The sequence below is a fragment of the Natrix helvetica genome (genome assembly GCF_964273705.1).
Source record: "Natrix helvetica genome assembly, chromosome: Z".
Lineage (NCBI taxonomy): Eukaryota > Metazoa > Chordata > Lepidosauria > Squamata > Natricidae > Natrix > Natrix helvetica.
In genome coordinates this window covers 106,187,946-106,211,033 of record NC_138554.1, presented here as the reverse complement: position 1 = coordinate 106,211,033, position 23,088 = coordinate 106,187,946, and the positions used below count along the sequence as shown (strand labels likewise).

The 23,088-nt window shown below is 40.2% G+C and overlaps 1 protein-coding gene across 7 annotated transcripts in view; it reads right to left on the bottom strand.

The window, feature by feature from the left end:
• Positions 1–23,088, bottom strand: part of THSD7A (thrombospondin type 1 domain containing 7A) — a 342,001-nt gene that overhangs the window by 136,191 nt on the left and 182,722 nt on the right. For all 7 annotated transcript variants that reach the window (XM_081970895.1, XM_081970893.1, XM_081970890.1 and 4 more), the window contains 2 exons: positions 20,701–21,532; positions 8,373–8,621 (listed from right to left, as the gene is read on the bottom strand). In XM_081970895.1, the coding sequence (XP_081827021.1) occupies positions 8,373–8,621; positions 20,701–21,515 (1,064 nt within the window). In that variant the 5' untranslated portion in view covers positions 21,516–21,532. The remainder of the gene's footprint in view (positions 1–8,372; positions 8,622–20,700; positions 21,533–23,088) is intronic.

The following is a 23,088-nucleotide window of genomic DNA, read 5'->3' as shown; positions in this document are numbered from 1 at the left end:
AGTAAGTTAAATCTCAATCATCCTTGTGAAGAGAAAGAAATGCCACAAAATACTCTACTCAAAAAATACTTTAAGGAAATATCAAGGGAACATTTCCTCAAGCCACACGAGGAAAATGAATACAAGTATTCGTTTTCTCCAAAGGGACAAAAATGATAATTTTATCCCCAAGCAAATTCTATATTATAAATATTCTGTATTAGACATCAGGGAGGGAAACTGGAGATTATTATCTTGCAAGAGGTACTTGAATCAAAACTTTTCTGGAAATTATTCTGGTACTATGGAAGCTATAGCAAGGAAGTTTCTGGGTGTTATCATAAAAGAAGACCTGACCTGGGGCGCTCACATTGCAGTACAAAAGGGACCAGCAGAGATTATACTACCTGAGACTTCTTAGGAAACCACAACTGAATGAAAAACTGCTGGTAGCCTTCTACCACTATGTCATAGAGAGTATTCTAACTTACTGCACCTTTGTATGGTTTGCCAATTGCACAATGGCAGATAGGACAGCACTCCAAAGGGTTAACACCATTACCCAGAGGATCATTGGTTGCCCTCTCACCTCTTTGGAAGAGTGTTATAGCTCCTACTGTCTTAAGAAAGTTGAAAACATTCTTAAATATCCATCTCATCCTGAGCACCCCTTTTTTGAACAATTAACATCTGGCAGATGGTACAGAATAATAAAAACAAGGACATAGGCTGAAAAACAGCTTCTATCCCAGGGCAGTAACCATATTGAATTCTATGTTATAGTGCAATATTGGGTTTTCAATTTCAATTATATAGAAGGTAAAGGATGTATGGTATGTTTGTGTTTTTATTTTAATAGTTATAATGTATACAGAAGATGGCATTTAACTTCATTGTATCAGGGGCAATGACAATAAATGATAGAAGCCATAGGAACCCTTGGGGCAAGTGACCATGCAATATTGGAATTCAACATTATGCAAACACAAGTAGAAGAACAAAGTCAAAGTCAAACTAGAGTCTTGGATTTTAAGAGAGCTAATTTCAATAAACTTAGAGAGAGCTTGGGAAGAATTCCATGGATGAAAATCCTCAAGAGGAAAACAACTCATTGAAAAATGAGATTACAAAAGCTCAGTCTAGCACAATACCAATGAAGAAGAAAAATAACAGCTCCCAAAAGAAACCAGCATGGCTGCATAAAGAACTCTCTGACAAATTGAAAGACAAAACAGTTAAGTATAAAAAGTGGAAAGATGGGGACATAACTAAGGCAGAATATCAGCAAATAGCCCGAGCCTGTAAAGATGAAGTAAGGAAAGCTTACAATGAAGAAAGGCTTGCCACAAAAGTAAAAAAATAACAAAAAAAGCTTCTTCCAACATGTTAAAAACAAGAAAAAGGTTAAGGAAACAATTGGCCCATTGCTGGGAGAAAGTGGCAAGAAGGTGGCAAGCAACAGGGAGAAAGCAGAACTATTTAACTCATTTTTTTGCATCTATCTTTACACAAAGGGATAAAACAGTCCAACCTATCAAAAACTGCACCACAAAAATCAGATTAGGAACACGAAATAGGGAAGAAAATGGTAAGTGAGCACCTGTCTATGTTAGATCTGGGCAACGAGAGACAGACTGCGGACACGAAGTGACTTAACAGCTCTTTATTAGTAATAGTAGTGATCCAGCTTGTTCGGTAGTCGGAGGGTCCCCCTTTTATAGGGATTGGGTACGCCCCTCGACCAATCAGAGGGATACCTGTTTCCCGCTGTAGGAGCGGACCAGAGGGAAGACTTTCCCCGATATATGTTAATATCTAACATCCCTCCCCTCCTAGATGGGACGTTGCGGTAGGTAACATAATCCTTTAAGTAGGTAGGTGTTTGTCTTGCTCGGGAGGAACGTCGTAGTTCGGGTTGGCTTGAAGTGGTTGCAGGACTGGTTGTGGGTTGGTTCGAAGTAGTTGCAGGATCGGGTGCTTTTTCTATTTCCCGTTCTGGAGGTCTTGTGCCTTTGTTGCTCGGGCGTTCAGGAGTTTGTTCGGCTGCGTTGTCTGGGGGTTGCTCTGCTACGTGCGTGTAGTCTTGTTCTACGCTTGGCTCGCCGGCGTCGTTGTTTCCTATGATGGGGTTTTCTTGTGGCTGACTTTCCGTAGACAGGAAACTTTCGTCTTCATTTCGAAGGTTGGAGTGTGCTAGGCGACCCCGTAGTTGATCGATGTGCCTTTTCCAATTCCGCCCATCTTCTAGCTCTAGCAAATACGATCGTGGACCCGTGATGCCAATGACCTTTGCCGGCATCCACAATGTTCCCCCCGTGTAGTTGTGAGCGTATACTGAATCCCCTACCCTGAAAGATCGGATCTTACTTGTAGAGTCTGGGGGAGCCGTGGCAGAGTAATTTGGGTGGAGCCGGTCTAGGTGAGACCGTAGTCGACGACCCATGAGTAGTTCAGCGGGGCTCCTACCCGTCGATGCGCTCGGGGTAATGTGTTGAATGAGGAGGTAATGGTCAATGCGTGTTTGCCAATCACCTGGACCCATCCTGGCGAGGGCCTCTTTTGCGAATCGCACCATTCTCTCCGCCTGTCCGTTTGATGCTGGATGGAATGGCGCGATGAGGGCATGCCGGATTCCCAACCCTGCTAAAAATGTTTCAAAGTGCATGGCCGTGAATTGGGGCCCGTTGTCGGATACGAGGAGATCTGGCAGGCCATGGGTGGCGAAGAGTCGCCGTAGAACCTTTACGACTGCCTCTGCCGTGGTTGAAGTCATTAGGACTACATCTAGCCATTTTGAGTATGCATCTACCACTATAAAGAAAGTCTGACCTTGGAATGGCCCTGCGAAGTCGATGTGTATTCGCGACCAGGGTGCTTTGGGTTTCTCCCATTCTGTGGCGGGCGCTTCCGGGGGTGCTGGTCTCGATTCCTGGCATGGGTCACAAGTGGCCACCCACTCCTCTATTTCTTTGTCCATGTTTGGCCACCACACGTAACTTCTTGCTAACGCCTTCATTCTAACAATCCCCGGATGACCCATATGTAAAGCATCTAGTACGTTTTTACGTAAAGCATACGGAATAACAACTCGATCCCCCCACAACAAACATCCTTGTAATACTGAGAGTTCGTCCCGTTTTGACCAAAACATTTTGAATTCCGGGCCCACATTTCCCTTTGGCCACCCCCTCCAAACCCAAGTTTGAACTTGCTTTATTAAATTGTCTTTAGAGGAGAATCTTGCAACATCGTAGGAAGAAACCGGTCCTGAATCCAAACAGTCAATGAGCAATACCGGTACTTCTGGAGTGGGGTCTGGCAGAATGTCAGGTAATGGGCAACGGCTGAGTGCGTCTGCGTGTCCAAGAGTGGAACCCGGTCGATGTATCAATTTGTATGAATACGCAGCCAGGAAAACAGTCCACCTGGTCATGCGAGGAGAAAGGGAGACCGGAGTGGGGCGGTTTCCCGCCAAAAGTCCCAACAGCGGTTTGTGATCTGTGATCAGTTCAAAATCACGTCCATAGAGGTATTCGTGGAAACGCTTTACTCCCGCGACGGCAGCCAGCGCTTCCCTGTCCATTTGGCTGTAATTCCTTTCGGCCGATGAAAGAGTCCTGGAGTAGAACGCGATGGGTGCTTCTTTTCCGTCGGGCATCCTGTGGCTGAGGACTGCTCCAACTCCGAAAGGTGATGCGTCGCAGGTCAATACCAGCGGTAGGGTCTGGCTGTATTGAACAAGCAGTGAGTCAGTGGTGAGCAGGCGCTTTACCACGGCGAAAGCTGCAGCTTCTGATCGTCCCCATTTCCATGGTGCGTTCCTCTGGAGTAGACGGTGTAGTGGCTCAGCAACGGTCGCTTTCTGCCTCAGAAAAACGCTGTAGAAGTTAAGTAATCCGAGGAAGGCCTGCAACTCGGTCTGATTTCGTGGTGTGGGGGCGTCCTGGATCGCCTTAATTTTCTTTGAAGTGGGGTGTATTCCCTGACCATCGATTCTATAACCCAGGAATTCTACGCTAGGCACGTTAATTTGGCATTTTTCTTTTTTAAGGCGGAGACCCTTTTCTCTGATTCTGGCCAAAACAGATCTGACTCTTTTGTTTAATTGCTCCTCGTTTGCAGCTGACACCAAGATGTCGTCAAAATAGGGGACGACTCCTGGTATCCCTTGCAACAGTCGTTCCATGACGCTCTGGAACAGTCCTGGGGCAATGCTTACGCCAAATTGTAGCCGGTTGCATTTGAATGCTCCTCTATGCGTCACTATAGTTTGGGCCTCCGCTGTGGCGCTATCAACTGGCAGTTGCTGGTAAGCTTGTGCCATGTCTAACTTTGCAAATACCTTTCCTGGTCCCAACGAGTGCAATAAGTGTTGTACTACTGGCACAGGATATGCGCTCTGTTGTAGCGCGACATTAATTGTACACTTATAGTCCGCGCAGATGCGGACTGATCCGTCTGGCTTGACTGGGGTCACGATGGGCGTTTCCCAGCGCGCGTGATCTACCGGCTCAAGGATTCCTTGCTCCACTAACTTATCTATCTCTTTGTCTATTTTAGGGCGGAGTGCAAAAGGCACTCGTCTTGGTTTAAGTCGGATTGGCGCCACTTTGGGGTCTAAATTGAATGATATTGGTTTACCCACATACTTACCAAGACCGGGGCTGAACACGTCCTCGAATTCCTTAAAAATCTGTTCAGCGCTGCTGTTTCTTACGGCGTTGATCCCGGTGACTTCTAACCCCAGGGCTTCAAACCAATCAAGCCCCAGAAGGTTCTGCAATGGCGCGCTGGCGATGGTCACGGGCAGCTGGGCTTCGATGTCCTTGAAACGGATGTGGAATGTGCCTTGGCCCACGATGGGGACTTGGTTCCCCTGGTAGTCTCGTAGCAGGACGTCTGGGGCGTGTAGTTGGCTCTTTCTGAGGCTAGGGATAGCCTGCTTCATGGATGCCCATGAAATGATCGTCAGGGTTGATCCTGTGTCAACTTCTAGCTCGCAGGGTGAGCCCTCCAAGAGGACTGTGACTCTCAGCCTTTTTGGCCGCTTAGGGCGGACCTGATGTATTGTGGTGAGATACGTTCGCAACTCCTCTCTCTGGGTCAACTCTATCTCACCGTCAACATCCTGAAAATACTCTCGTTGAGCGTCTTGATAGAACGCTCTTTCAGCTCTTTGTGTGTATTCTCTCTGGGGATACGCTCGCTCACTTTCTTGTGAGTAATCTCTCTGGGAATACGCTCGTTCAGCTCTTTGGAAATTTTCTCTCTGGGTAAACACTTGTGGATTTCTCTCTGGGCGCCCTTTTTGGTTTCGCCAAGCCCCTGGGTTGGGCTTCTGTTGGCGGTACATGGGTGGCTGCCGTGAGGCAGGGACTCCGCTCCGGCACACTCGTGCGATGTGCCCAAGTTTGTTGCAGTGCGAACAAACAACGTTCCTGAACCTGCAAGTAGACCTGGGGTGATTCCCTCCGCAGCTTGCGCAGGGCGGCAAACGGGATCCGGGTCTCCCCCCAGGCCTCAAGTGACTGCTCTGCATCAGGTGACTGTCCTCGAACTCGGGATTCTCGTAGTCGGGGCTTGTGTCCTCATAGTGAACTCTGGTTTGTCTCGGTGCTGGCTGGTATGCGCTGGCCCCTCGTTGTATGGTCACCGCTGATTTCTCCGCTGATTCTGACGCTCTTGCTTCGTTTAACGCTGCCTGTAGGGTTAAATTCGGGTTTGCCAACATCTTCTTTTGCAACGAAATGTCTCTTACCCCACAGATGAGCCGCTCTAAGATGTGCTCTTCCAAATCTCTGTATTCGCAGTGAGCTGCTGCTTTTCGTAGGGCTGCAACATATTGATTGATTGATTCTCCCGCCTTCTGAGTCCTCATGTTGAATTCCTTGCGGCAGACATGGCGGGAAGGTTTTGGCGCGTAATGAGTTTGCAGAGTTTGTTGCAACGTCGTCCACGATACTGCCTGTATTGGAGTAGGCGCAGTGAGGTCTCTGGCCGTATTGAAGACTTCCTTTCCGCAGTAGCCGAGGAAGATGTTTTTCTTCCTCGCATCGGTGATCCCCGTGTATTCGTTTGCTTCGAGGAAACACTCGAAACGAATCATGAAAGCTTCCCATTCGTCGTTTTCTGGGTCGACAGGAGCGGGGGGAGCATGCATCGCCATCTTCTCAGTTTGAATTTGCCGCGCTGCGGTGATCTGAGATGGCTGTCGGAATTGCTGCCGAATTCCTGGGCTGGATCAAATCCGGAGATTCTGGAGTAGCGTTCTTCGTCCTATCTGTCTCTCAATCCCATCCTCGTCGCCAATGTTAGATCTGGGCAACGAGAGACAGACTGCGGACACGAAGTGACTTAACAGCTCTTTATTAGTAATAGTAGTGATCCAGCTTGTTCGGTAGTCGGAGGGTCCCCCTTTTATAGGGATTGGGTACGCCCCTCGACCAATCAGAGGGATACCTGTTTCCCGCTGTAGGAGCGGACCAGAGGGAAGACTTTCCCCGATATATGTTAATATCTAACAGTCTACCCTAAACGAGTTCAAATCACCAGGACTGGACCAATTATACCCCAGGGTTCTGAAAAAAATGGCAGTTGAGATCACAGAACCACTGAAATATATCTTTCAGAGATCCTGGAGCAGCAGGGAACTACCAGAGGACTGGAAAAGAGCTAATGTGGTTCCCATCTTCAAAAAAGGGGAATAATAGATCCAGCAAACTATAGAACTATCAACCTGACCTCAATACCAGGAAAGATTCTGGAAAAGATAATCAAACAACGAATTAGCGAACACCTAGAAGTAAACAAAGTAATAGCCAAAAGCCAACATGGATTTGTCAAAAACAGATCATGCCAGACTAATCTTATTGCATTCTTTGACAAAGTGACAAAATTAGTGGACTAGAGGAATGCCATCGATATAGTTTACTTGGACTTCAGTAAGGCATTTGATAAGGTAGACCATAACCTACTACTAGATAAAGTAGAAGAATGTGGGTTGGACAGCATCACCACCAGATGGATTTGTAACTGGCTGACCAACCGCACTCAATGTGTAGTCCTCAATGGAACTGCATCTACGTGGAGGGAAGTATGCAGTGGAGTACCCCAAGGCTCTGTTTTAGGCCCAGTAGTCTTCAACATCTTCATCAATGATTTGGGTGAGGGAATAAATGGGGAACTCATCAAATTTGCAGATGACACCAAGCTGGCAGGAATAGCCAACACTCCAGAAGACAGGCTTAAGAAACAGAAGGATCTTGACAAACTTGAACATTGGGCACTATCTAATAAAATGAAATTCAATGGTGAAAAAAGTAAGGTTCTACATTTAGGCAACAAAAATGAAATGCACAAGTACAGTATAGGTGGTACCTTCCTCAATATTAGTGACTGTGAGAGGGATCTTGGAGTCCTAGTGGACAACCATTTAAATATGAGCCAGCAGTGTGCAGCAGTTGCCAAAAAAGCCAACACAGTTCTAGGCTATATAAACAGAGGGATAGAATCAAGATCACGTGAAGTGTTAATACGACTTTATAATGCCTTGGTAAGACGACACTTGGAATATTGCATTCAGTTTTGGTCACCACGATGTAGAAAAGATGTGGAGACTCTGGAAAGAGTGCAGAGAAGAGCAACAAAGATGATTAGGGGACTGGAGACTAAAACATATGAAGAACGGTTGCAGGAACTGGATATGTCTAGTTTAATGAAAAGAAGGACTAGGGGAGACACGATAGCAGTGTTCCAATATCTCAGGGGTTGCCACAAAGAAGAGGGAGTCAAACTATTTTCCAAGGCACCTGAGGGTAGAACAAGAAGCAATGAGTAGAAACTAATCAAGAAGAGAAGCAACTTAGAACTGAGGAGAAATTTTCTGACAGTTAGAACAATTAATCAGTGGAACAGAAGTTGCCTCCAGAAGTTGTGAATGCCCCAACACTGGAAGTCTTTAAGAAGATGTTGGATAGCCATTTGTCTGAAATGGTATAGGATTTCCTGCCTAGGCAGGGGGTTGGACTAGAAGACTTCCAAGGTCCCTTCCAACTCTGCAACTGTATTGAATTGTATTGTATTGTATTATATTGTATTGTATTGTATTGTATTGCATTGTATTGCATTGCATTGTAAAGTAAAGTAAACTATAGCAGCACCATTCATTTTTGCATCACAAAACCCTCAACACTAAAGGAGAAGTTTATGCAGAACATATTGTACATGCATATCTATGTTAATAGCACATAAATCATAGGCTCCTCCCACTATTTATTCAACTGTAATGTGGATTTAGAATTGTCACTTAACTTACTTAAGCAATCACAATGCCAGAATAGCATGAGCCTCAAGGTTGTATAATGCTAAAGATCTTGAGGTGTATTGATACTTACGTGATACAAGCTGTCACTCCATCTCCTTGAGTTACACACTGCTCTGTTTCTTCTAGGTTTGGACACTCACTTTCACTGCCAATAGGAAATTGCTTGATTGTCCGTGTTCTTGTACGATATCCTTTTGAGGATGTCATATCAAAACATGTTTTGGAACATGGGCTCCATTCAGACCATTCTGACACCTGGCATTCCTTTGTGATCACACAAGATTGGAATGTAATTGGCAATTTTTCTTGTTGACAAAAACTGTAAAAGAACATTAGAATGTTTAAGAAATGGATTACTTCATTAAATTCCTAATTATATCCCTTAATCAAATTTTCAATGTTAGTACAATAGCTATATCTTCAGAGAAACATATGTTTCTTCACATAACCAATTCCGTTGAATGTCAATCACAAAAATGATAAAGGAACTTCCATATCATTGTTGTATGTTACTTTGATGAAAAAAACCCACTAAAATCAGTGTGGGATTCAAATTTTTTTACTAGTGGTTGTGTGGGCATGGCTTGGTGGGTATAGTGTGGTTGGTGGGCATCGCTTGGTGGTGGGGCAGGGGAAGGATACTGTAAAATCTCCATTCCCACTCCACTCCAGGGGAAGATTACTGGAAAATCCACATTTCTTCCCAATCAGCTAGGACTCGGGAGGCAGATAATAGATGGGGGTGGGGCCAGTCAGAGATGGTATTTACTGGTTTTCCGAATTACTCAAAATTTCCACTACTGGTTCTCCAGAACTGGTCAGAACCTGCTGAATACCACTTCTGACTAAAGTATGTCAGAAAGCATAAACTAGTGATATTTCATTTGCTACGCCTGCATGGGAAAGTAGAAAACTATTATCCGGTTGCAGTAACATTTTAAATTCCAGTAAACAGTAAGGTATTTAAGAAAAAAATCTTAAATTTCGGAGGGAAAAGATAATTCTACTAGATGACGTGACTAGTTGGCCCTCTCATCAATATAAGAGGTAATATCAAAAACATATGACTAAGGGTGGCCATCTGTTTGAAACAAGATTTCAAGTTTAAATTTAAATCTATTCACATATACCCTTGTCAAACAAAAGACTATATATCTGATAGCACGGTTGGCTAACTTGTTTATGATGAAAATTAAGAAGAAGTAAGGGTCACAGGAAGTTCTGAATGTGGGACACCTTTTTTGGATGTGAAAAAGCTCAACTTTGAGAAAAAATGTACACAGAAAAAAAGAAAGAGACAGATGGGAAAAAATGAAGAAATGGAAATGATGAATGAAAATATACTAGAAGATAAATCAATCTCCCAATGGAATTAACAGAAAATGGACCTAAAGAAAAAAAGAAATGGAAGAGGGGGAAAAATAATTATGTTACAGAATGCCACAGAAGTGCAGCTAATGGGAATGACAAAAAAGGATAATTGCTGGAATCTTGATGTAAGAGGTTGTAGATGAGAAAAAAATGTCTATAATTGAATGTTGCAAAACAATGGGAAAGATATGATACAATTATGGGCATCTGTAAATGGAAACTTGAATGTGCAAGTGACATCATAAAGAAAATAATGCTATATGGCACATGACAAAAACTAGAGCAACTAGATGAATAAAAGTTTGTTGATAAACTGTTCACCAAAGAAGAAAAACTGGGAAATTTTAAGATATGCAAACACCAATAAAATAGTGGAAAGTATGCATATACTTAATATATTATGTTCAATATATTGCATGTTTTATGTTGCAAGATGGGTGTTTATATAATGGAGAGCTATTGAGCGCTTTAATATATGAAAGTGGAAGGTGTATATTCCATGAAAACATGTATGTATGTATGTATGTATGTATGTACGTACGTACGTACATACATACATACATATATATATATATATATATATATATATATGTATGTATGTTGTATTTGTGATGATAAAAATAAAGGCAACATTAAAAATAAAAATATGATTTTCTGCCTGGATGGTCCTCTGTAATGAACCGAAGTAGTGAGCTCCCTCCCATATTTGGGCATACCAGGGGTTGTAACACAAATATATATAAGGAAGGGTCAAGCATAAACAGTTGCTAAATAAATGTGGATTGAAAACAAAAATGAGTAACCTGCATGTAAGAAGTACATTGAAATGGTTGTGTTATGTAAAGAAAATGAATGAGGATCAACTGCAAAACAATTAAATGAAAGAGGAATAAAGAAGAATAAATAGATGAATGAAAATAAGTGATTGGATGGAGTTGATAAGATCCTGAAATAATGATAAGTTTAAAGAAAAGACAATGTATATTGCAGTATGTGGATGTGATAGAAGCAAGGATGATTTGTAAGGCTACAAAGACACAAAGAGGTAACATGAATTGTGCTGTTGTAAACCAGATTTATTTATTCTCCTTTTTCTTTTTCTTATCTCATGCTCTTTGATTTACTATTTCTCATTTCTTTTCTGTGTTCTGCATGATGTTGCATGCCCTGAAAGGAAACAACATGACAGGTATGTATGTGTGTAGTTAGAGGAAATCAAAAGGATAGATTATCACTGTGATTGAGGAACCTGTTCACATTTGTTAAAAGTAGCAGCATTCATTGATTTAGATCATTCTGCATTAGTCAGAACTGCTGCTATTTAAATAGAGAGAAGGAATCTTACTAATAGTTAAAAGTGTTCTATATTTGTTCCAAAGTCAAGAAAGTTTTTTTTTTAATCTGGTATGCTGTACCTGTCATTGCCTTTTTAAAGAATCAATTTTTCTGGACTAATATAATAGCCACATGAATCCAGAAACAAATGTGTTTCACATTAAGAAAGCATTAAGGCAGGTAGAATAAAAAGCTTCCACATCCTTTACGGAAGTCCATCTGTCCACTTTCTGTACATGTTTCAGATTCTAATAAAGCACACCTTTGCTTGGCAAGAGAGCCTTAGGAATCCAATCAATGCCAAAGTGTTTTTTTGTTAAGGCAACTGGACTTTGTTTTTCCTTGAAAATGTTTTGCTTCTCATCCAAGAAGCTTCTTCAGTTCAGACCCAGAACTGAGAAAAGCTTCTTGAATGAGAAGCAAAACATCTTCAAGGAAAAACAAAGTCCAGTTGCCTTAACAAAAAAACACCTTTGGGACAACAATGACTGGATGACTGAGAATCTCCATAGACAATCCAATCAATCAATCAATCAATCAATCAATCAATCAATCAATCAATCAATCTACTAATAACAACTGTGTATTTAAGCAGCAGCATTTCAATTACTTATATAATGACAAACTTTGCAAGCATCACTTATTGATCTAAATATATATTCATAAATATATCTCTCAGCAGCTTGATGACTTTGTCTGTACTTGGATTAGAGATCCCTCAGAAATACCAAAGTTATAGGTCAGCCTGGGAAGTGGAAAAAAAACATCCAAAGACAGCATAACAAGCCACTTCAGCACAGTTATCAAGAAAATTCTATGTATCACCAGAAGTTGAGGTCTATATAAACAAATACAGCTATAGAAATAATAATTCTTGGAACCAATTTCAAATATCCCAATGTACTACATACACATCATCAATCTTTCCTTTCTGTACTCTTTACACTCTCACGTAATAATTAGACTAAGACCGTGATGGCGAACTTATGGTACATGTGCCAGAGGTGGCACACAGAGCCCTCTCTTTGGGCACGCATGCCATCGCCAGCTGCTCTTCTGGTTTCTGGTGTGCACTGGCCACCTAGTCTTTGGGTTTCCAATGTGAAGATCAGCACCGGAAACCGAAGACTATGTGGCTGGCATGGACATGAGCACTGGCAGCTAGTCTTCATGTTTCTGGGGCTCCAGGATGCGTGTATGCGCATGCATGCTGATGCACACACACATTCCAGTTTGGGCACGATATGCCAAAAAGGTTCGCCATCATTGCACTAGGGAATCCAAGACAACTTTAACTACTCTTGTTTTAACAATTGTTTTAATTTAAAAGAAATCAGATGAAGTGTTGGGTATGTGAAAATAGCCATTACAAAAGTTTAGTTTTCAATCAAGAAACAAGAAAATATAGGATTTTTATGACTAGTTATAGAGGATTGAATCTCAATCAAAACAAGAAGTGAGGCATCTTTGTAAATAAAGTTGAAATGTCAGACAGTTTTTTTTAAAAAAAAAACTACCTCAAATAGAAATCCACTTACTTTTGCTACCGGTTCAGTAGCAATGTAAGCGCGCATGCACGGTTTGCTCACACGTGTCTCCACCCATGCGCAAGACTTTCCACACATGCGCAGAGTGCGCCTGCAAAGATAAGTGAACTGCGAGGGGGGAATCCACTGTGCCCCGCGATTTAGACTAGCTAGAAAGCAGGAAATCCTGCTTTCTAGCTAATATAAATTGTGTAACACAGCTGATCGTCGGAAAAACTGGTTTGCCCGAACTGGTAGCATTTTTTTTACTACCAGTTTGGGCAAACTTGTAGCATTTTTACTACCGGTTTGAGCGAACTGTCCGAACCAGTAGAATTTCACTGCTGTTTGAGCGAACTGGTCCGAACCAGTAGCATTTCACTTTCATCTCCTCACTCTATTGGAGATGCAGGATACTACTGTAAATACCTTACCTACAGTTTTATTAGGTTTGGTATTTTCTCAAATTGTCTCTGGAATTGGCATTATACAGAAAAATGATGGTATTATTTTTGTTGCCAGGTCTGCTTTAGGGGAGAATATTCAAAAAACCAATGCAGCAAGGCTCCACAAAGGTAGAGAAATATTATATAGGAGAATACAATGCACAGCATGAGACATAGAATATTTCATGATATGCTAGTTGCTAAGTGCTAGTTTCATGAATTGACTCTAAACACCCTACTAAGATGTAAGGTGCATAAATTAGTTTCCAGTCTGCTTTAGTTGAGCATCTAGCTTCATTTTTAACATAAGAACAATAACAGACTGTATCTGTGGAGAGTGACAATTGTTCAGGAAATCTCCACCACCATTGTCTAATTATTAGATAATATTTTAAGTAACATATGACAAGCATACAATATAATGTGCAATAAATTATTAATCTACATAATAATATATCGTAAATTGATAACTTAATCTAATTATGTAAAACAAAAGATTCCCACTGCCTAAAGTCTGCTTCAACAAAGTGGTTAAAATGCTTAATTTAATAAAGTAAACTCTATTTTAACATCTACAAAGTTTAATCTTTAGTTATAAATTTAGATAACTTTGTGCAGATGGTATAAAATAGATATACATGCAGAATTAAAACATAAAATATTAGCCATATGTCCATCAAAATACCCCCATTTCAATATAATTAGCTATTCTATTTATTATTATTTTTATTATCAAATAAAACTAAAAAATAATACACTGCAGTATAGCGAAGTAAAGATAGGTCATCATCCATAAAAAGAAAAAAATATATAGATGGGGAAACTGTTAAAAATATTTCTCAAATTAAGTTGTACAGTCTAATGCATGGGTGTCAAAGTCATCATGCCACATTGCCATGCATGATGTTTCATGTCATTTTTCCCATTCGTGGAGCTGGGTGGGCGTGGCCTGTGCATGACTCATATGGCCCGTAGACTGCCAGTTTGCCACCCCTGGTCTAATGAAATTACAGGATCTCATGTCTCATGATAAAGATAGAATCATGCAGTTGTGGCATAAGCTCCATTGCTGAGGTCATCATGATGCATTTATAAAAATATGGTGCAATAGCATGATGCAGTTTTCCCCACTTGCCCTTCTCCAACTTTGCATATGCCTCTGGTTCAATGCTTTGGGTGATGATGAATACTATGAATACTAGGGGCTTTTGAGTACCCCTGCACAGGGTCAGAAGTAAACTATTTACTTCCAAATCAGAGGTGGCATTCAGCCAGTTCTGACAGGTTCTGGAGAACCGGTAGCAGAAATTTTGAGAGTGGGGAGGGAATGGGGATTTTGCAGTATCCTTCCCCTGCCATGCCCACAAAGCCATGCCCACAGAACCGGTGGTAAATTTTTTTGAATCCCACCATGGTTCCAAATGCTCACTTTTTAAATGGTCAGCCTGACACTCATTTCCATTTAGTTTTGCTATCAGCATTAATATCTGTAAATTAGAATGACTTCATCTATCTCTTGCAACTTTGCACAGCGAGTTAATTCTGTGGCTGGTCTCGCAGCACATTCTGTTGGAAGAAAGCTGTAGGAATGCAGGCTCCACCTCATTCTGATGTAAAAGTATGTAAGTATATAAATAGAGCTTTCTGTACCTTGTTAACTCAACTTCTTCTAAATAGCTGCTGTTTATAAGAATTTCTGGGTAGAGTTCATAGAAAGGGACACTTGAAGCACCGACAACAGCTTGAACAACATATTAGGTTTCAAACAGATCCTTCCCCTATTTGGGGCTCCCTTGCCAACCCCCCTCAATAACTACCTATTTATTCTTGAGTTTATTGTTATTATTTTACTTTGGCAGTTCCATACTATTCCTATCTTTTATTCCTTGTTTTCTAAAAGTGTTAACATTTGTATTTCTCTACTTGATTTCCCTTTTGATTACAGACTGATTCTTCCATTGTTCTGGAGTGAATAACGTAACTAAATTCAGTAGGGGAATGATGCCAACATAATCTCTGGGTACACGTAGAAAAAAAAAACCCACAATTGAATGCTGAGTTGTTCTTTCCACTTCAAACTGAAAGGAAAGAAAAAGACACTCCTATATGCAAAGAACAAAATAGTTCCAGGTTAAATATATAAGATTTATCAGAAATGGTACATTTAATTAGTTATACTGTATTATCTTTACATAAAGGAGGGATTGATTTTGTATTCCAAAAGCTGAGAGATTCAGATTATGGTAAAAAGGGGAAATTCAAGAATTTGTTTGTTTGTTTGTTTGTTTATTAATTATCCAATCTCAGTCTATCATCGGGACCAGATATTTAATTTTCCAAGCTTTTGGACTCGTGTGGGAGTCCCTCCTCAGGAAACCTCTCTATGTATGCACTGAGCTATTCTATGCATAGTATTTATGAAACTGTGTGTGGCTTTTTAGTTGTTAATTGGAGTATCAATGATCAGCTATTAAGTCATTGGTTATGGTTTCCTCGACTCATATTTACCTGGTAAGCTGGTAGTAAATCAGTACTCCTGTTGACAGACAAGGACCCTGTTTCCCAGGTTATTCTTCAATCGTTTCCCTGATTATTCTTTTCTGTTCAACCAACAATCCAGTAAGAGTCCAAAAGGTTGGAAGACTAAACCTCTAGTCCCGGTGATTGGCTCAGATTGGATCCTGAAATATTATCTTGGGTTGGATATATTTGCCTTCATTTGTACATCTATTTAGTTTTCTGAATTATTTATACCTCCTTATAATACTTTTTGTATTATTTATACCTCTCTAACAGTACTTTTATGACTATTTTAAAATACTCTTTTAAAAAATTATGTTATGTAGAATTCACATAGAATTCATCACAATTGTATACATGTTATACATACTTAATATTTGGGGGAAACAATCTGCTAACTTTATATATAAGTTCCACTTTGACCATATAAAGATCAGAAAGCAGATATAGGTTTCTCAAGCCAAGTATTTTTCAAAGACTGGCCAAAGAAAGACAGGAGCAAAACATTATATGAGTTTAGTGCAGTGGCTAAAAATCATACCTGTCTCACAAAATCCTGATTTCACATCTTTTATCTACCACAAATCTGACTGTAATCAGATTTGTAATCATTGCTATTAAATGACTTAATTACTCAGTTTTTAATCTTAATATGCTTCTGCATAGCGACGTATTTCACCCTACTAACCCCCAAAGCATTTCCACACATTCTATACCATATTGCAATATCTCCCAGCTGCCATTGCTCAATGACCAAGTAGTCTACCAGTGAACTAGCACCACCTCCAGGTGAAAGAGCATCCAAACAGCATCATGTTCTGCTCCCACCCTTCTACTGCTCACTGCAGTTTTTTCCAAGCTGGAGAGAAGAGGAAAACTGCTCAAAAGCATAATGGAAAAGTCACTATGTTATATTGACTTCAGTAAAGTAGAGAGGGACCAATGTTTTGGGAGGTGAGATAGAAAAAGAGATCTTGTCAATAGAATACTGTTTACCTTGCAACTCCATCTTTATAGTTTCTTGTTATGTGGCAGCTGAGCCACAACTTTAGCAGAAGAGCTCCTAAATGGCTCCATTATCAGGAGTACACATGAGCACTATAAAGAGGCCCTTAGTCCCAAGATACGTATGTATATTTAAAACATGGTTGCAGCGGAAGATGTGTACATTCTCAGAGACTATATAAATCTTCAGAAGGTACATGAACATGTATGAGAGATTATGGGGATAACCCTGCCTTGCATCCAAATAATCTTATTGCATGTATTTTTGCAGATATTTTGCTGTGCTAATATAAGACACAATATAGTTACCAAGTTCTTTCCAAAGATCCAACTTTCAAAATGGGAATAAAAATAGGTTTTGGTCTTCACACTGTAATTTCTTTGATATAAACTTTGAGTGGGGATGAGCTATGTCTTGATTGGGTTAATAATAGTCCTTAAACCAGGGCTTATCAAATGCATAAAACATACTAAGTCAAGAAGAATTACTTTAAGCTGTGAATATAATTTCTTTGGCACTTAGTTCTGACAATGTTGCTTCATCTTCAGAAATGGATGAATCAAACTGCTTTTTGCAATGATTAGCTATTAGTTCACCTTCACCAGTATTATCTATTCTAACTGGCAGAAGCTCTCTCGAGTCCCCTGACTGTTTCCTGAGATCGATTATCTTGTCTACAAGAGATGAAAGTTATGATCATATTCATGAGCAGATTACAGTCATGTTCCAACCCTATTCACATTTTGCACTGAACCATTTAAATCAATGAAGCTTAAGCCATAAAATAGGTCAGGCAAGGGAAACCCTCATATCTGCTGAAATGAAGTTTCCAACTCCAGGGTTGTTGAAGAAGTTCAGGTATGGAATGCTGAGATTTGTAGCACCTGGGGGATAATGGTTCTTCTCCATATTTATCTAATGGTAAAAAGGTTGTAATGGGATGTGGAAAGGACAACGAAAGACCTTGCAAAGAGCTGCTACCTAGAGAACAATCTGATAAGAGACAGCATAGCCCACAATTGCAAAGTGGGCAAAATAAGCAGCTCAACTTATTGGGCTGCAAAACTGATGGAAAGAGAAATGCAAGACTTGCAAGATTCTATAAATGTAGTTTTACACTAAAGTAGAATTAGATTACCTTATGTATGGTATACCTAATAAGGCTGATGAGGTTTCTTGAAGCTGAACAAAAATCCTTGTGACTACATGTACAAATACATGGTTTCCATGGCCGCAATATGAAACTGGTTTGCTGCTGCAATCCTCTGGGGTCTTTTTAGCTTAATCTACTATACTGGGCTTTCCTAATGGTTTCTCCCCAAAGTGCTAGCCAGGCCTGATTCTACTTAGCTTCCAAACTAGGCAATGTCAATAAAAACTGTCCATGCAGCATCAGTTGCATGATACCCTGCCCAACTCTTAGCAATCAAGAGCTGGGAATGGATAGTGAACAGCCCAGGTAGTCTTTACAGGTAGTCTTTGATTTATGATCATTTATTTAACAACAATTTGTAGTTACAGTGGCCTCACAAAAGGTGCAGAAATGAAACTCATGAAGATCTAAGAACCCTTTCAGCACCCCACAAAAAGAGTTTCCTTCCATGCACAGAGCAAAATTTACATCCTTGTGCAAGGGGCAGGAACAATGCTTAGGTCTTCATGATTTCAGCTTTGTTTTTACACACTGTGGAATGATGTCAGTTCTCCTACATACATTAAAGGAAGCTGCTCTGGTGAAAAGGCTCTTAGATCTTCATGATGTAAGCTTTCTTTTTGCCCCACAACAAAGTCATTTCTTTCCATGCATGAACAGAAGCTGAACTCTTTCTGTGGAGTTCAGAAATGTATCTTAAGTTGATGCTCTCCATTCCACTATGCCTGGGAAGCTTCCAAAGAATGTTGCCCACTTGCAGAATGGTACAAGGTGGTTTCTATAAGAAGGCCATGCCTTGCATTGACTGTGTGCAAAAGATAAGTGAAGCAATTTATATGCAATGCGGTGTTCTGAAGCCAATTGATGCTGGGTGTTGTAGGTGTTGGTGCGCCCTGTAACCCAGCCAGGGTTCCCTGAGTCTGGTGGGCCAATGAGAGACTGAAGCCTCCAGGGACTCCACCGCACCTGCTGCTTAATGACCCACATGATCAACTACAACTGAGACAGCCAGGATTTCAGTTATTGGGTGAAGCAGTCACGTGGGCATCTCACTTAATAGCCAGTGCACTTAATGGCCAACATTATGGTCAGCAGCAATAAAAACATCAGGAAGGAGAGAGAGAGGGGGGGAGGGGGGGAGGAGAGAATAAGTTCAGTTCCTGGAATTCTCTTGCATTCTACTCAGGTTACAGAAGTCTGATTTGAACCCTGTAAAGTATTTGCATTTCCTTAATGACAACTCTCATAACAGATAACAATGCATTATTTATTTTCACTGTTTCCTGTCTTTATTACTATAAAGATTTAGAATCATAGAACTTATTAAGAGGAAACACTATGTTATACATTTGCAACAAAATAAATAGTTTAATTACCACTTTTAAAAATGTTTTGCAGTGATGCACAGTGGAAGTTAAATTAATTCAAAGAAATATGAAGTAGAGAAAATTAATACCAAGGAAGGATGCACTCTGTTAATATGCTAATGGAAGCTGAGTTACATGTTGGGAATAATAGGATTAAAATATGAAGGTATGATTATCAATATTCTTAATTACAAATTCAGCTGTAGGTTACTATTAATGATAGTTCAAGGTTGATGAATAATCTTTACAGGGAAAAAGAAAAAAAGCCTTCAAATAAAATTTTTGATGCCTTCATATGAACAAGTTGACACATAAAAATCTTTCTCAGATAATTGGGTTCCTCATTTCACAGGAACACAGTATTTTAATTGGTAATTGAATTTAACTGAAATACCCACTTAAAGAGAAATGGTAATTTCTTTTATATACTCAGATCAGCAAACAAAACCAAATCCCATTAATATATTTAATAGTAGAAAAGTTAGAAGCATGCTCATTTAATTCTTAAAGAATACATACTATATCTGCAATAAATGAAAGTCTAAAAAAGACTTGATTTTTGTAGTTGTCACTTTGTTTATAAAGGATGTTAATAACTCCCTTTTTGGCTCTTTTTTTCCATTCTGTTCAGAGAATCATATATCTTAACTCCAGACACAGAGACACTGTCTCAGTGCCTAAAGACTATTAACCTGCCCCTACTGCTTAACATCTGCATGAAGCTATTGGGTTAAATCATTTATGAACATGCAATCAAGTATAATCAAAATGCTGCTGATACCCAGGTGTATGTTTCAATCTGAGGTGAGTCAAGGACTTGCCCCATGCTGTTGGAGTTTTATTGGAAAGAAGCAGACTTCAGCTCAATCCTGCCAAATTTTTTATATTCTCCCAGTACTTTCAATTTTAAGCTCTGAATAGTATTTATTTATTTATTTATTTATTTATTTATTTATTTATTTATTTATTTATTTATTTATTTATTTATTTATTTATTTATTTATTTAATTTCTTGGATTTCTAGACCGCCCCCTCTCCCAAAAAGGGACTCGGGGCGGTGTACAGTCAATGCAGATAAAAATACAATCATAAAACAATTAAATACATTTGGATGGAGGAGATAGGCTGTACAAGAAATAAATATATTCTAAAACCCTAAAAACATCCCCAATTAAAAACCCAAACCCAATTAAAATAAATCCCCGGGAGGTAAAACTAAGAAAGTGCCAGGCCAGCTGATTGAAATAGGTGAGTCTTTAACTTTTGACGGAAGGAACGGAGGTCGGTGGTGGTTCGAATGTCGGGGGGGAGGTCATTCCAGAGGGTTGGGCCCATCACAGAGAAGGACCTACTCCTAGGTGTCGCCCGCTGACACTGCCTAGCGGACGGCACCAGGAGGAGTCCCTCCCTGTGTGAGCGAATAGGTCGCAGGGACGTGTGTGGTAGGATGCGATCCTGCAGATATCTAGCACTCCTCAAACAAAGTTAGGGCAGCCTAAATGCTTGGTGTGTAAATATTCATCTAATACCACATTCAGTAGAAGCAGCATTAGATGATCTCAGCAATTCTAATTTTTAACCTGAGTGAGGAACAAGGATGAACATAGATGAAACAATGAATTAAGCTGAGGAGAAAAAAGACACAATAAAAAAAAACCAATAAAAAAGGATTACCTTAAAGCAACCGTCTTTCCATTTCGGTGTATGCACATCACCTGCCGGGTCTGATATCCGATTTGTATGTCCCAATATTTATTCTCCTGTCTGTTCTGCCTGTTATGAGTCCTTTTCTTCTTAATTAATTCTCGGGTTTCTGGATCCCGAATGTTTTTCTCCTTTTCTTTCTCCTTTTCTTTGTTCTTCCCACGTTTCCTTGCCTGCCTGACATGCCGCAAGTGAGGAATTGAACAGGTACTCCAGGACCCAACACTCAGACTATATAGGTTTTCTTCAGTGGCACAGAGGGCTGAGCTACAAGCCTGAAACTCCGTCAGGTTGGGGCAGGCAGAGCCCCCATAACGAGGGGGAGCTACAATATGGCGAAAACGGTAGGACAGCCCTTTGCCGCAGCTCTTAGAACACTCTGTCCAGGCTGAGAAGTCAGATACAATGCAGTCCTGACGGCAAGGGATGAGACATCCCTGTTCTAGCTGAGGCTTTGGCTCAAAGTATTCACATATGGCGTCCTCAACTATCACACCGTTTGATTTTTGGACACAAATAATATCTCTCCTCTGAATTCCTTCTTCCCCGTTCACACATACTGTTGTTTTTTCAATGCTTTTTGAAAGGATGGGCTGACACTGGTTCCAGCTGCCCAGCTGCCAATCATACAGTTCCTTGTGCCAGTCACAAACTCTGAAGCAATTCTGTTGGTTGTCAGGCCTCTCTGCCTGCTTGCAATTTGTGAAGAGGGTAGTCCATCCTTCCACATGAGCACACCATATAGCTCGAGTCTGGGTACCGCCTGGGCCACATTCATCTCCCATACACCTGCCCCATGGACCTAGAAAAAATGAAAGAAGAAAGGGAGACTGACAACTTATACCCAATAACTGGGACCTAGAAAAATCAAGCTGAGTTAAAAGAATAACATTTCCAGAATCTGCATGTTACTTAAGGTTACTTGCATCTCATGTTGTACAGTGAAAAAATTATTGTATGAATGTAGTTTGCTCCATCTGTTGTTGTTTTTTCTCTTTCTATATATTAAGAAAGTGTTTAACTGGTTATTTTCCTTTAAAGTTGAATGAATGATGTATTTTAGGAATCAACCTTCTCTATTGATGGGAATCAATAATGGCTTTGTGTATGATCAAATAAATATAAATGATTTTACATAGTAAAGGTAAAAGTTCCCCTCGCACATATGTGCTAGTCGCTCCCGACTCTAGGGGTCGGTGCTCATCTCCATTTCAAAGCCAAAGAGCCAGCGCTGTCCAAAGACGTGTCCGTGGTCATGTAATCGGCATGCACAGAATGCTGTTACCTTCCCACCAAAGGTGGTTCCTATTTTTCTACTTGCATTTTTACATGCTTTCGAACTGCTAGGTTGGCAGAAGCTGGGACAAATAATGGGAGCTCACTCCATTATGCAGCGATAGGGATTCAAACTGCTGAACTGCTGACTTTTCTAATCAACAAGCTCAGCATCTTAGCCGCTGAGCCACTGTGTCTGCTTGAGCCACCGCATCCCCCGCATTTACATGTGTACAGAAATAAAAGACACACACTCAGCGAGGTTTTATCGTGCAATATATGATATCACCTAATTTTTTTGAGTTCTTATGCAAGAACATAGAGATTTTATAAATTTCAACAATTGCATCTGATTTTTAGCTATCACTGTTGTGATCATTATTATTATTATTTTGGAAGTTAGTGAATTCTATCTAGTGATCTTTTGCAATTGAGCTGCAACAAGTATACATTTATCTTCAACATTAACACATATCTGGTGCATATTTTAAGGCAAACCTGGAATACAGATATTAAGAAAAAGAAATTTCAGTTACCATGTTGGTTGACAGAGATTTAAAAGCACATAGTCAGCTACTGAAGAAAAAGATGGTGCAGATTAAACTAGAATTAATGTTTTCAATATTTAGCTAGATACTCAGCAAAATCAATGGAAGCGTTGTTATAAATTCATTTCAGGGAGATTACCCTAATTTATCTCAAACTGAGCATGATTGTCACAATGTTTATTCCACTTTGAGCATATTTATGTATAAAAGTCACAGGAGAAAGAATAACTTCCTACAGAATATTACTGAACAACACTACACAAATTTATGAGAAAAATAACTGAACTACAAAACCATTCATGCTACAAGCCTCTGTCTTAGCATATTTTTACATATTTTGTACACATTGTAACCAAGGCTCCATTAACAGATGGAACTGCTGCCAGTCTACTCCAGATGACAAGCTCTAGCCTTTGTGCATCAAAATGTTCACGGAACCCAACCCATATTTAAAAGAGAGTTCAGCATATCAAACAGTTGTCAGTGGATTAAAACATGCCAGCCCACAAACTGAATCTTGGTAAACAAATACACT